The sequence below is a fragment of the Mus musculus genome, chromosome 18 (assembly GCF_000001635.26).
Source record: "Mus musculus strain C57BL/6J chromosome 18, GRCm38.p6 C57BL/6J".
Lineage (NCBI taxonomy): Eukaryota > Metazoa > Chordata > Mammalia > Rodentia > Muridae > Mus > Mus musculus.
Genome location: NC_000084.6, coordinates 52885875 through 52900229, shown reverse-complemented (window position 1 = coordinate 52900229; position 14355 = coordinate 52885875). Strand labels below are relative to the sequence as shown.

At 41.0% G+C, this 14355-nt stretch overlaps 1 protein-coding gene across 8 annotated transcripts in view; it reads right to left on the bottom strand.

The window, feature by feature from the left end:
• Sncaip (synuclein, alpha interacting protein (synphilin)) overlaps nucleotides 1-14355 on the bottom strand; it is a 148125-nt gene that overhangs the window by 15706 nt on the left and 118064 nt on the right. For all 8 annotated transcript variants that reach the window (NM_001199151.1, NM_026408.4, XM_030250578.1 and 5 more), the window contains 2 exons: nucleotides 5271-5396; nucleotides 1941-2110 (listed from right to left, as the gene is read on the bottom strand). In NM_001199151.1, coding sequence (NP_001186080.1) covers nucleotides 1941-2110; nucleotides 5271-5396 — 296 coding nt within the window. The remainder of the gene's footprint in view (nucleotides 1-1940; nucleotides 2111-5270; nucleotides 5397-14355) is intronic.

Sequence of the window (14355 nt, the reverse complement as noted above, 5' to 3'; positions counted from 1 at the left end):
TCAACGCAATACAAATATTCTATTGGATGATTTTCAAGTTCCTCTTTTTGGATATGCCTGTTGCTCACTGGAGGGAGTAGATGATGCTGCAACATTTTTAGAAAGGCATTGGGTAACATCTGCTTACATTCCCAAGATTTTAGGATTGAACCCAGGGCACCTGCATGTCAGGCAACTGCTCTACCACTGAGTTATGGTCTCAGCCCCTCTTTACTTTTAAAATGCATGCCTTCTATTCTAGCTATTCCCTACCCGGAACTTATTTTCAGGAAGCTACATAAGTACAGAAAGACTTATGTAAGAGTCTGTTCACTGTGGAAAATAAGTTATTAGGTTACTAATTAATGTACAGTCTTTCTTCAACTACAGTCAGCTACAATGAGATCTTGAAGTCGGCCCAGATCAGCTGCCATAGAGTTTTGTTTAACTGAGCAGTGGATTCTTGGAGGTAATCCTTTACATTTTAGGTTTAAAGTTTTCATTTTCTAAGAATAATTTAATCTCCTCAGATTACTTTAGATGCCAGCAACATGAGATCAGAGAGGATTTTATTTCTGAAGCAAGAGACAGCATGTAGGGAGACAAGGGGCTGCCTGAGCTCAGGGAAGACGCATGCAGAGGGTTCAAGGCCACATCACAGTGTTACATGACTCATATCTGCAACCTATTAAGGTCTGTTATCAATCCTGCCCCTGACCTCAAGTAAGTTGTATATAGGATACAGTTTTTTTTTTTTCCCTCACTGAAGCCTGGTAGAGGCCTGGAGAGATGGTTTAGTGGTTAGAGGTTTTGCCCGCTCTTCCAGAGTGGTAATTCCCAGCACCCACAAGGTGGCTTACAGTCTGTAATACTAGTTCTAGGAGTTCTGGTGACATCATCTTCTGGTCCATGTGGGCCACAGGCATACACATAGTATACAGACAAATATGCAGGCAAAACACCCATGCACATAAAATAAAGATGATTTTTTAAAAACTAGAATAGATTTTCACCCAGTATACTAATATTGTATTGTAATATATTATTCTACAGTACACCATAAATATCACTATTAATTGTATGTGAATATGCATATATCCTAAAAGTCAAATTTTACATTTTCCCCCTAAAATTTAGTTTAATGATTAAAGGTTTTTCTCCTTCTAATCTGCAAACTTGTTGGAATTCTGATTCCAATTACCAAGAAAACTTCAATATGGCAGTTTCTATTTGTTCTGTAAGATCTCTAAAGGTTGAAGTTGGTTCCTCAGGCTAACTCCTTAGTTTCTAGAATCCTACCCAATGTACTTGTATCCCTTCTTATCTTCTTCAAGTATTTATTTCGTAGTCATCTTTCTGAATGCTCCTCTGACACCTGACAGACAATGTGTACCAGTTTGGCAATCAGTCAAGGAAAGAGTTGACTTAAAAAAAAATCACACTTCCATTCTGAACGCTAATTAAAACTCTGCTTCATTTTTTTTTCAACACATTTGCTGCTGATGGGTATTAAGACACTTACCTGTAATTTCCCAAAGACACATTTTCCTTGCTGAGAAAATGGAAATGGGAGTTATCTCTAGTCTTCCCCCTTTCTCATACTCTTCCCGATTCCCGTCACTAAGGGTGAAAGTCCAGAGACGATGCCTTCGAGCTGCCCGAGCCACGTTACCCGTCCCCGCCCGAAGTGACATGAATTTCGGACAGATGCTTTCTCTCTACAAAGACTAATTCCCTGCTGGCAAACTTGCTCTGAACCTACTGGCTTAGTACAATTTTGCCTCTTTAGAGCTGTTATGCTCAGTGTGAACACAGGCTGTGAGCACCTAGGATGGAGGAAGAAAAGATGAGAGCTCCCAGACTCCCTTATAACTAGAATGAAGGAAGCTTTCCAGAGCCCTTGGCTGAAATTTGAGTACAACAAATCCAAATCAGACTCTAGGAATCAAGAGAGCACTTACTCCTTTAGCTGCTTGGTCAACTTTACCACTTGTGAGGCCAGTGACATGCAGGTCTCCACCACCACGAGGTACCGGGAGCATAGGGTGTGGCCGTGCCGCTCAGCACTCTGGGAGGGCTTTTCCCCAGCGTGGTTCTGCATTGTGACATTCGCTCCATACTCCACCAGGGTCTGCCAGAAAATACAAAACACATGATTGTATCGGGACTTCCTTTTTATGAAACAGATTTGTGTGTGTGTGTGTGTGTGTGTGTGTGTTCATGCCCAGTCCAAAAGAGGACATCAAATCCCTAGAGCTGGAGTTATTGATGGTTGTGAATTGCTTAGTGTAGGTGCTGGAAACTGAACTTGGAACCTTTGGATGAACAGCAAGCACTCTGAAACATTGAACAATCTCTCTAGCCGCAGGACTTCCTTCTGAACATTTTTTTCTTTTATTAATTTTGAGAGAATGCTGGGTAGACATTTTCTCATTATTCCAAAGGCAATTAATTATCAGAAACCAAGGTGTTGGGTGGGAAACACCAATTCAGAGAAAAGCATTGCTAGTGATCTTCGTAGTTGATATCAGTGGCCTTTCCCTTGAGAGCCAACAAAGATAGGATCAAACTGATATTACTACTTTCTTCCCCACCGGTAGCCTAGAGGGGCAGATACAGAAAACCCTTTCTTTTATGATATAAGCAGTGCAATGTTTGTGGTATTTTGTCATTTTGATGGTTGGGGGTCCAAAAGAAAGCATTCTTAAAGCCAGAGGTATCTGTAGGATATGGAATGGAATTCTGTCTCTTCTTATTCTTTTAGATAACTGGTTTTGGAGTGACATTTCCTTAGGTTTTGCTAGGCCTACATGATGAAGAAAAGAATAACTGGAAAGAAAGAGATGGTACAGTGCAGGGGTTAGCAACCTGTGGTCACAACCCCTCTAAGGGTCAAACAACCCTTTCATAGGTTTGCCTAAGACCACTGGAAAATTTTACATTACAATTCAGTATAATAGTTACAGTTATGAAGTAGCAATGAAAATACTTTTATGGTTGGGGGTCACCACAACACGAGGAACCATCTTAAAGAGTCACAGCTTTAGGAAGGCTGAGAACCACTGCTCCTAGTAGCATGGGTGAGGCTGAGAAGCAGCTTGCTGGGGGTATGGCAAAGATATATAGCTTGAGCAGACTTCATAGTAGAGAACTTGGTGTGAACTTGACTCTTTCCAAAAGGAGAGGGTTCTCTAGAGTAGCGGGCAATGGATGCATCATAGATGGAAGGAACTATATGGCGTAAAGGAGGCATAGCAGGAACTAGGTCTCTCATGTCAAATACCAATGGAGATACACCAGAGGATCCCTGAAATGCCCGGAGGTTGCCATAGAACAGGACACCGAGCAGAGCCAGATGAAGAGGCCATGAAGCAATGACTCCCAATGAAGCCACATAGCCTTTCTCAGCTGAATAAGAGGACATTTGAATTTCTTTTTTAATGCTGTCTCTTTGTGTTTGACAGTGCAGTTGGAATGGGGGAGGGTAGGATCCCAGTCGGTGTGTTAAAAGCTAATCTTGCCTCATGTGATTCTTTCATCTACAGTCTGAGTGTGGAGAAGAACAGTGTTTGAATCAGACCCAATATTGAGGTTTAAAACTGTTCAGAAGTAAGATTTAATAGTCAAAAGCAAGTGGAGAAGCTATGGCACTTGGCCAAAGTACTGTGAACAGAGGAGAGGGATATTTCGTAGGCCATGGCTGAAAGCAATAGTTTAAAACATGACAGTGGTTTCATTGTAATACTGTGATGTCGTTAGAGTCTGCAAGGAGGCTGTCACATGAATATTAATAACTTGCTGATCCTGACGTATTCTTTGATGACACAGTGATACTGAAAACTCAGCTTATTTTGGTAGTGATGATTTCCAACCCTCCCGAAACAGTTGTGTTGAATTTCATAGGCTGCTAGACTCAGAGGTCATCAAAGAGCTTCATTTTCCTTTTAATGATTGCTCTCCACGAAAGGTCAGCTTTCCATAAAGCCACTTCCTCCCTTCTGGCCCCTTCTCAGGGTGTCACAGAGACCCTGTCAGCAAGGAGCTCCAAGAGGCTCAGGATAAACCTGTACTGTTATCCCTGTTCTCGACTCTGACCCCTGCAGTCTCGGTCCCCTTCTCACCCATAAGGCCTCTTACTTGCTCTAGTCTCTCATCATTATTATTTTTTTAATCTCACACACGATGGATAGATCTCGTCTGAGTTACCCAAGTTTCCATGGCGTTTAGTGCCAAAAACATCATCTGTGTGAAGTGGAATGAAGGATGCCTGGGAAGGACCGACCATTTCTCTTCATATATTAAAAAAGAAACATCTAAAATTGAAATAGAAATAGTAACATGACCTGGAGTTTCTTCAGGCTTCAGCCACTTATTAGCTTATGAAATGTTTATTTCAGGGTTCTTAAGCATTGTTTCATCAAATGGAAAGATGCATCTTTTTTTTTTTTTAAACCTTCATTCATGTCTTTCTTCCATAGAAAAGCACCACTTTTCTTTGGAATCGTTTTGCACACATTGGTAAGAATTTTGACTTTCTCTCCATTCTACACTTTCTTATCACTCCTTTCCACATTGGTATCTTAAATGTGGAGATGCATAATTGCCAACGCCGTTGTGAGGACATCCAAGTATTCTGAATATTCCCTCTTAAGTTCACTCTCCCAAGAGCAGATGTGTAAATGCACGACCTCTAGAGAGCTTCTTGGGATGCTCAGCTTTTTTGTTTTTATTAATTTTCACTGTTTTTGGCATACATTCTCATGATTTTCTGAGCAGCTGGCTCTTGCTGCCCATCACTCTGTCTCAGATGTAGTCTTCTCTTCCTGTAGAGACCCTATGCCCAGGCAGAGCTCACCTTGTGACTTAGGTCAATGGCTACAATTCTTTCCCTTCCCCTGTGGCTCTGCTTAATAATCTCTAGCTATCACTGTGCACAGAGAACACGAGGCTGTTTGGAAGGCCTGTTGAACTAGAAGTCTGAGGCTACTTGAGGCTCTTCAGGGAAACCAAGGTCAATCAAGGCTCTGGTCTGATGAAGGCCCAGGGAATCAATTGCCTAGCCTTTCTAACTCTGGGCATTTTGAGTGCATTTATGAAGCCCAGTCCTACCACAGAGAAAGAACACTATAATACAAAAGAAGTCTATAACACAAAAGCTGATTTAGTATTTTCCTAAAAACAAAAGTTCTCCCTTCCCACTATGGTTCCTTCCTTCCTTCTCTCCTCTTCCCCCATTTCTCTGTTTTATTTCTCGTTACCCCTTCCCGATGTTGAAACAGCAGGCTATGCACCTGTATGCATCCAAGGTAGCCATGTTGTGAGGCGACATGAACAGCACTGTTGCCTTCCCGGTCCACTTCATCCAATGAGATGCCTTGTTCTTGCATGAATTGAAGAAGCCACAGAAGGATCTTTTCCTATAAGCACAAGAGTACTTGGAATGAGCGGGCTAGAGAGAAGTTGAATATGAAGACAGAAGGAAAAAACGCTTTTAACTCATGAGCAGTATGTAACATCAAACATTGCTTATCATATTAACAAGAAGATTCCTATTTAGTGCGCATTGAAAACCTCTGGGTCTAACTGAAATGAGAGAGAGGATCACATAGAGGATTTTTCAAAGCAGGAAGTCACCATGGAAACAGTCTTGTTACTAATGCCACGGAAGGGGAAACAGATTCACAGAAAGTCTCTATCCTCACAGTCACATACCTAGACAGATCTGAAGTTGGAACCCAAATCCAGGTCTTTGATTCAAGTCTCTTAGGCAATGTTTTCAGTTCTGTTAAGCTGCCCACAGGCTTCAAGCCGATTATCACAGGTTTTAGACAAGCAAGATGAGACGAATCCATTTACTCTTGAATTTACATTACAAATCCATGACTCCTAATCCTGAATATCCTCCAGTCCACACACTGAACATGAATCAACACACTAAGCTGTCGAGTACAAGATAACCTTGCTGAGATAAAGCAGGAACTTCTTGTCTTTGTCTGTGACCAAGGGTGGGTAGTATTCTAAAAGTATTATGATTTCTTTTTTGTCATACTAAACGGAAGGAACCAAAGGCACAGAGACCAAATCAGAGACAAGCAGCCGAGATGTTTCATCTGTTTGTAGGTCACCCACCGAATGACTTGTGGTATTTTCATGTCATGGCTTTTGGAGAAAGCAAGGAGATGGGGTTTCACTGTTTTAAAATAGAAAAATTAAATATAAAGTTTAAAGGAATGGGAAGGGTAAAAACAACAGCGGGGAGCTTAGTGGGTGGAACATGACATTTAAAAAGATGATCATGTGTTTGAAATCGCCTTGGAATTTTTTTCTTCTTAACCTTTTAAAGGATTTTTGCCCCCTCTGGTTATTTGCTCAGACTGATCATGAACTTTTTATACTTTTTTTTTGGATTAAATTTGCCTTCATCTTTTGAACATGCCAGCTAATCTGCTAAAGGAATGTTGGATCCAAACGGCTAACTCCTTTCATGTTTTCCTCTCTGCTGGTGGACAGGGCACTGCTTAGTAAGGGATCTGAGACACAGAGGACAGACCGAAGGTTTGTGCCACACTCTGGCCAAGCAATCAAGTTGGAGTAAGATCCTTCAAAGACAAAGTGTGGAGAGTGGAAGTGATTCCTGCATCTGAGCAAGAAGGCACCTGGGAGACCAGGATGGATACTAGCTGCAGATGTAAAGGAACTTTGTAGAGACTCAAAGGAGATCCTCAAGGGTCCCCCCACCCCCCACCCCAAAAATGAGGTGAGGCTGAGCCTGGAGGCTCAAGTTGAGATTTAGAAATTGGAGAAGAAAATCTGATAGGCTTAACTCTCTTCTTCAAAGGCCAGCTTACAGAAAACTGGAGCTGATGTTGGGACCAGAATGGGTAATGTTTTTATGTGCTTGAGGCAATAGAATGGCTATCTTACTTTTCCTAGTTAACTAGGGGTAAAACAGTGGATTTTTATTTTTATTTATTTATTTATTTACTTATTTATTTTTTACTTAGAAACAGGTTATTGTGTTATGTAGTCTTAGTACTTTAAAAATTTCAACAATGGACTAGAGAGATGGCTCAGGGTGACCACTGCTTTTTGAGGCCCAAGTTCAGTTGCTAGCACCCACATTTCCTCATAATTCTACCTCCAGGAGATTTAACACCCTCTTCTTGCTTCCCTGGGTATCATTTCAAAACTGTCAGTGGACTAGGGATTAGGAGGCAGAGGCAGAGGCAGGTGGATCTCTATGAGTTCAAGGCCAGCCTGGTCTACATAGCAAGTTCCATGACAGCCAGGGCTACATGGAGAGACCCTGTCTCCATAAACAAAACAAAAATAAAAGCTCAAAACCAACAAAGTCTCAATGAGTAGAAGTATATCAGACAGTGTCACCAAACACAGAATAAGACATCTTTAAAAGGTCCTTTTCAAGCTTGGAGTGACTTGGTTTTTTTTCCAGGATAATACACCATACACTCTTAAAACAAAATATTGGAAGAGATTTTAGGAAATCACCCAACTCAATTTTGTTTTATAAATCAGAAAACCAGAAGTGTCTTAGTCAGATTTACTATTGCTGAGATAAAACACCATGACCAAAAGCAAGTTGAGGATGCTTCCACATCACAGTCCATCACTGAGAAAGTCAGGCCCGTAGCTCATGCTGAGGTCATGGATGGGTGCTGCTTACTGGCTTGTTCTCCGTGTGGTTTACTCAGTATACTTTCCTACAGAACATCAGCCCTGCGATGGCACCACCCACAATGGTCTGGGTCCTCCCCCAGCAATCTCTAATTAAGAAAATGCCCTATAGCCAGATACTACTGAGGTATATTCTCAATTGAGGTTTCTTCTTCCCAGATGACTTTCAGCTTGTGTCAAGTTGACATAAGGAGAGTGAGGAATGTTGCTTGATTTCTACTGGCTTCCTTCAGCAAGTAAAGCTCAAAAGAGTTTAAGGCATTTTTGAAATGCCCTATTTGTAAAATGTCTTGTCATGCAAATTTTTCTATTTTTCAGATTTAATTGAATTTTTTAGTGCAGCCCATTTTTCCAGCACAGACACTAAACTGTAGTGTTTTGATTTTTAGTAATGGATTGTCTGCAATAGACTAAGCTGGTTTTTTGTTTTTGGTTTTGTTTTTGTTTTTTGAGTCTAGGAATTATCCTAGATGTGGTAATGTAGAGAAAATTCTATGGCTCTTGACAAAGGGTCAGGTAGAATATGACAGGCAAGGGTTATGTGAGAAAAGGAAGTTGCCATGGCTCCTGAGTGTTCCGAGTCAGTACCAGCTACACAGTTACAACAGCCACTCATCTTCTTATAGTGGCTGTTGGAGACCTTACCTAGGACTCACACAAGGTATTTGGTGGTTTGAATATGCTTCACCCAGGGAATGGCACTATTAAGAGGTGTGGCCTTGGTGGAAGGAAGTGTTTCATTGTGAACTCAGGCTTTAAGACCCTCCTCCTAGCTGCCTGGAAGCAAGTCTTCTAGTGGCCTTTAGATGTAGAACTCTCAGCTCCTAGTCCCTCATCATATCTGCCTGGATCTTGCCATGCTTTCTGCCTTGATGATAATGGACTGACCCTCTGGATCTGTAAGCCAATCCCCAATTAAATGTTGTCCTGTATAAGAGTTGCCTTGGTCATGGTGTCTCTTCACAGGAATGGAAACTGTAAGACAAGGCAGAAACACTTTTACTGACTCAGATCAGTGTTTTGCCTGGTGCCTCAAATTCTGTTTTTTGTTTTCTATAGTACAGTTCTTTCATAGGAAACTATATAAAAGACCATGGGAATAGAACAAGAGCTACAGAGGAAGGCTGAGAGGGGACAAATGTCAAAAGGCCATGTGTGATATGAGAGTAGAATGGAGGATACTGGGGTGAGTTGGCTTAAGGGTAGGATGGCAAATGTGTGAGAGGTGAGAAAAGAAAAGAAGCAACACACACACACACACACACACACACACACACACACACACGTATATATGTACCATATAAAATCTAATTGTTAAAAGCTTATAAAAACTAAAAATATATACAATATTAAGATAAGGCAATTGACCTTTATAGTATACCTTGTAAAGATATAAAAACTTGTCTGTCCTACCATTTGGATGGGTATTACCCAAAGAGACTATATAAGTGGTCTTCTGATTATGGGAACAGATTTCAGGATAGATGTGAAGGTGACTAGTTACCCTGATTTTCACATAAGATCTTTAACACCCATTATGTAAGAAATTGGGCTCTGATTTTGAGGCACATAGAGATGTAGAGCCCTAGAATGAAATAGTGACTTATTTGAAAAATACATCAAAACATAAGCAGGAGAGATAATGGACAATTATCCAACTAAGAAGGCCTTCATTGTTGCATACATGGACAAGATATATATTTAATGATGTCTACCACCCCCCCTAGCCTCTTTTCTCTCTCCCGCTCCCCTTTTCCTTCTTCCTGTCAATCTGTCTGTACATCTGTCTGTCTGTCTGTCTGTCTGTCTGTCTGTGTTGTTTTCCTCCTCCCTTGCAGGAGGATATGGTAGGAGAATGCAATATCAAATCTTTATTTTTGGTAAGTATGGCTTTCAGAGAACATTCAAAGTAGTCACATGGATATAGAAGCTTGTCTGTATCATTTCTATTTTGAAGAATAACTCTCCAATACAAATTCTATCCATCACATCTATCAACTCGCCCACACATCTATATGTATGCTTTCAACTTATATCTACTGATCAAGATCTTCTCTCATATACTGATTTCCTCTTGTGAGGATTTTCTGGTCTTTGGATCACCTGTTTTAACATTGCATTTTAAGTGTCCCCAAAGGCAATGCAAGCTCTTTAAAGAGGCAATTAATACATGCAGTTTATAAGATGTGCTGAACAAAGTCTCATAAAAGTTTAATTGAAATGTATGTCACAGTTTTATTGCTGGTATCAATAAAATCTCTACAGTTTGTGGTGTGACCATAAGGAGTCAGCTTTGTTTGAAACAATAGATTATCAAACAAAATACAATATCACTTTAGAGATTCATTCAATCTATCAAGATATGAAAATGTAAAAAAAAAAGTCATTAATAATCTTACATCATTTACTGTAAAGTAAATGTAGGATACAGGGACCAATATGTGTGTGGGGAAAGATGCATGTAGGAATCGATTAAACATATCAAGGCTGAAATTATTCCTTGGTAAATTTGTCTTATGCTTTACTTAAAGTGAAATAAGTAAGTAGGCTACACTGATAGTAATAAAATCAACAAATCGCAAGATGTGCAGTTACCATAGCAGCCAACATTTATTGAATGTGTACACTGAGAACTGTGCTTTTCCTTGTTAAGTCCTCAGATCACTTATGGGGAAAGTACCCTTGTCCAGTCTTACAGATAAGGACACGTAGGCACAGGAGACCCTCTCTTTTCTCTTCTCTTGTCTTGTTTTGAATTCCCCCCCTTTTTTTTCTTTCTACATACTTGCATGCTAAGCTACCAATCAGGACTCTGTAGAATTAAACCCCAGTTTCCTGGCACTAGGCTCAATTGCCTTTGTGACTCTGTTTTCCATCTTTTAAGCACAAATTCCCACAACTGCACGTTTCTCTAACAGCTCTGATTCTGGCTGGCATGATCCTATAGTGCCTTGTACTGGCTAGTTTTGTGTCAGCTTGACACAGCTGGAGTTATCACAGAGAAAGGAGCTTCAGTTGGGGGAAATGCCTCCACGAGATCCAGCTGCAAGGGATTTTCTCAATTAGTGATCAAGCAGGGAGGTCCTCTTGTGGTGGTGCCATCTCTGGACTGGTAGTCTGGGGTTCTATAAGAGAGCAGGCTGAGCAAGCCAGGAGAGGCAAGCCAGTAAAGAACATCACTTCATGGCCTCTGTATAAGCTCCTGCTTTCTGACCTGCTTGAGTTCCAGACCTGCATCCTTTGGTGAACAACAGCAGTATGGAAATGTAAGCTGAATAAACCCTTTCCTCCCCAACTTGCTTCTTGGTCATGATGTTTGTGCAGGAATAGAAACCCTAAGACATGCCTTTAGGCTCAGAGTAAACTCTGGTTAACTGTCATCCCACGGGCTTTGTAGCTCTGGGTTAGTAATATCTTTTCATGATTAGTGCTTGAAGTATAGATTTATGCTCAGTCTAATCAAAGGTTTTTCTGCCAACTGTGGTGGTACATGTCTATAACTCCAGGTCTTCGGTGGACTCAAATGGGAGGATCCCAAGTTCACCATGTGACATAGCAACACTCAAACAAAACAAAACAAAACAGAACAAAATCAAAATATGAATCGATCTTTCTACTTTTCCTTCATCTCCAGCAACAGCTCTTTCCAATTGTTTACTTATGTCTGCCCCGTGACTGTGAAACAATGGCCAATGAAATAATAAAGTCCAGGAGGGAATATTTCTCCAATTAAAGTGAATCACAGAACAGCACCAGAGTGTGTGGATACGCCCTCCTCCTCAGCAGCCCCTTTGTTGCCTGGGACCATTTACAAGATCCTGTGAGCCTTTTCTTGATGCCCCAGTGTAGGGGAAATGCCAAAAGTGAGCAGGGGGATGGGGGATGGGATAGGGAGTTTTCAGAGGGGAAACCAGGAAAGGGAATAACATTTGAAATGTAAATAAAGAAAATATCTAATAAAACACACACACACACACACACACACACACACACACACACACACAATACCTTCTCCGGGCTAACATTTTAAAATGAAGATGAGGCACGGTGCCCAGGTGTGTGGCATTATGCAGGTGAGCTGCTTTTTGTATAACATTTTGACTAAATGTCCCATGAAAGACTCAAAAACCAAAAGAGTCATAGATTTGATGATGCATGTCCCACAGCCCCTTAGACCATGTACCAAGGCAGGACAGGCTGACACCTCCCACAGCAGCTGCAGGCAGGATATCTGCCTCGAGAGCCTGGGCACATCGACCAATCCTGAACCTTCATGCAATTATCCAATGCGCAAGCTACACGCAGAGGATGGCTTTGAATCAACACAGTCCTGTCTCAATTGTTTTGCCAGCAGCTTCCCTACTGGGGAGGCAGAGCAGGCCTTTGCAAGGACACCCCTGTCCTGCTCCTCCAGTCCCCCCAAGGCTTTCACCCTCATGCTCCCCTGTAGCTAGCTCTGCTAGGGATAGCCAGGCAGTGAAATAATTGCACCCTCGGAGACTTCAAGTGTCAAGATGAGGAAAATCAATTCCTATCACCTAACATTCTATCACTCCAGGAGTCCACTAAAACTGCTGGCCATGCTGTGGTATTGGGCTCTTTAAAGGTAACTTTTACAAGAAAAAGGACACAAATTGGGAGCCAACCAGAGCCTGTTCTTTACAGATCTATAGGAGGGCAGAGAGCAAGCAGAGGAAGAAGAGAGTGATTGTCTTTGGTTGGCCCTATCCTTTCCAAAGGTATTTACTGAAGAAACAAAATCAGAACACACTCTAGTGCCTGCCCAGTGGAGAAACACTTGCATGTGCTGAATCCATTAGAAAACTGTTCAATAGCAATCTTCCTTGTGGAAATATTAGCCTTGTAACCGTTCCAAGTTCAGCCGCTCTGCAGGCTAGCTGTTACATAAGTGGCTGCGGCGGATGGAGGATATCACTGGACAGAATAGGCAGATCAAATGTGCCTCGATATTTTCCACAGGGGGTAGTCTGTTCTTTGGAGGGTACCACTGGATGGCTTCCCTCAAATATGCATTTTATGTCATACAAATGCATCGCATCCCAGAGCCACCTCAGGATGAATCCCAGCGTGAAGCTAATGGTTGAGAGGTCTCTCCGGATAGGTCACCAGATTAGATTCCACCTTTTCCTTGATTTTAGCACAGTAAGCAGCAGCTCCACACAGCCCTTCCACAAGCGCACGTCCTTTTGTTCTATTCCAACAGCTAAGAATTCTGAGAAACACGCTGTGAGACTTGAATAAAGAAACTGGCATCTAACTGACATTTCTCTGAGGAACGCTGAATGCCCAGTCAGTTGCCCAGAGCCCCAAAACAGGCCTGTGAGCCTTTCTTCTCTTCCTTCCTGGACCCAGCTCTGTAGTCTTTCTATAAACATTCCAAAGGCTCAATTAGGCTTTGAATGAGCAAATGAAATAAGAGATGTAAAGCCATTGATCACACAGTTTAATACATTTTTTCAATACCAAAAAAGTGACTTATGAAGGTTAGCAGTAGTCAGATACTGGAGAAATTTTGAAAAACTTCGATTCTCTTTTCTAGTAAAATAGTAATTTATTCTTACTGTATGTGTAATAATTGTCACTGGCTGTTTTTATAACAGTGGGTAGGACAGTGCAAACAATCATGTAATTCTGATATTTTAAAGAGAGTGAATTATTGAAAATTCCAGTGTTCTTCCTGCTCTATTTAAGATTCCATGCATTTAGACAGCTCTTTACTTCAATGGCTTGTGTGAGGTACTCCAGCTATCACATGTTAAGTAAAATTATAGAAAGTCATCTTTTGCTCTAACAATGGCATTCTAATAATCTGTACAAACCATCAGTACAGATATGGACAAAGCAACTCTGCCCCTTAAGAGACAGGACTGTAAATCTAGTCTTTACGCTTAGTAGACATTAGACAACATATAAGCCATTTATTTAACTTTCCACCTTCAGTTTCTTCATCCATTAGAATAAGCAAGCTCTTATAGGATTGTTTGGAGAATCAGATAATTTATATAAGATCCAGTAGCATGGAGCTTGTCATGCAAAGGAAATGTTTATATGTGTGTCTGACACACAAAGGGCATATATGTACATATGTGTCTATATATGTGTGTTTCTAAACATATGCTCTATCTCTTAGTTTATTTATGTGTTATATTAATTGATGATGCTCTTGTACAGAACAAACTTTCAGCTAGTATGGTAACTACTAAAGAAAGACCAACTCAGGCATGTACATACTTGTAATCTTAGAAGACAGAGGCAGGAAGATCATTAAGATCTGCCTGTAGTGAGTTCCAAGATAGTCTAGACTATACATAGGGACCTCATCTCAAAAAGCAAACAACAGCACAAAATAGGAAGACAGCCTAGGGTAACATTTTCTGGCCTTTTGAGAAGTGGAATTGGCATGCTCAAACAAAGAGCATGGTTTCATATTCGCAACATGGCAATTTACTGCCACTGGGAAGATCTCTGAAGCCAAAGAGAGTCTAGATAGATACATGAGAAGCAATCTGCTTTGCCACAATTTGATTAGATCTATTTTAATAGTATACTGATTTCCTTGTTGTTGTTGTTGTTTATTTAAAAGCTTGAGATTGACATTTTGTGGTTTCAGCATTTTTAAAAGATAATTTATAACTATTGCCCTCAATGGAGGTGGAGACA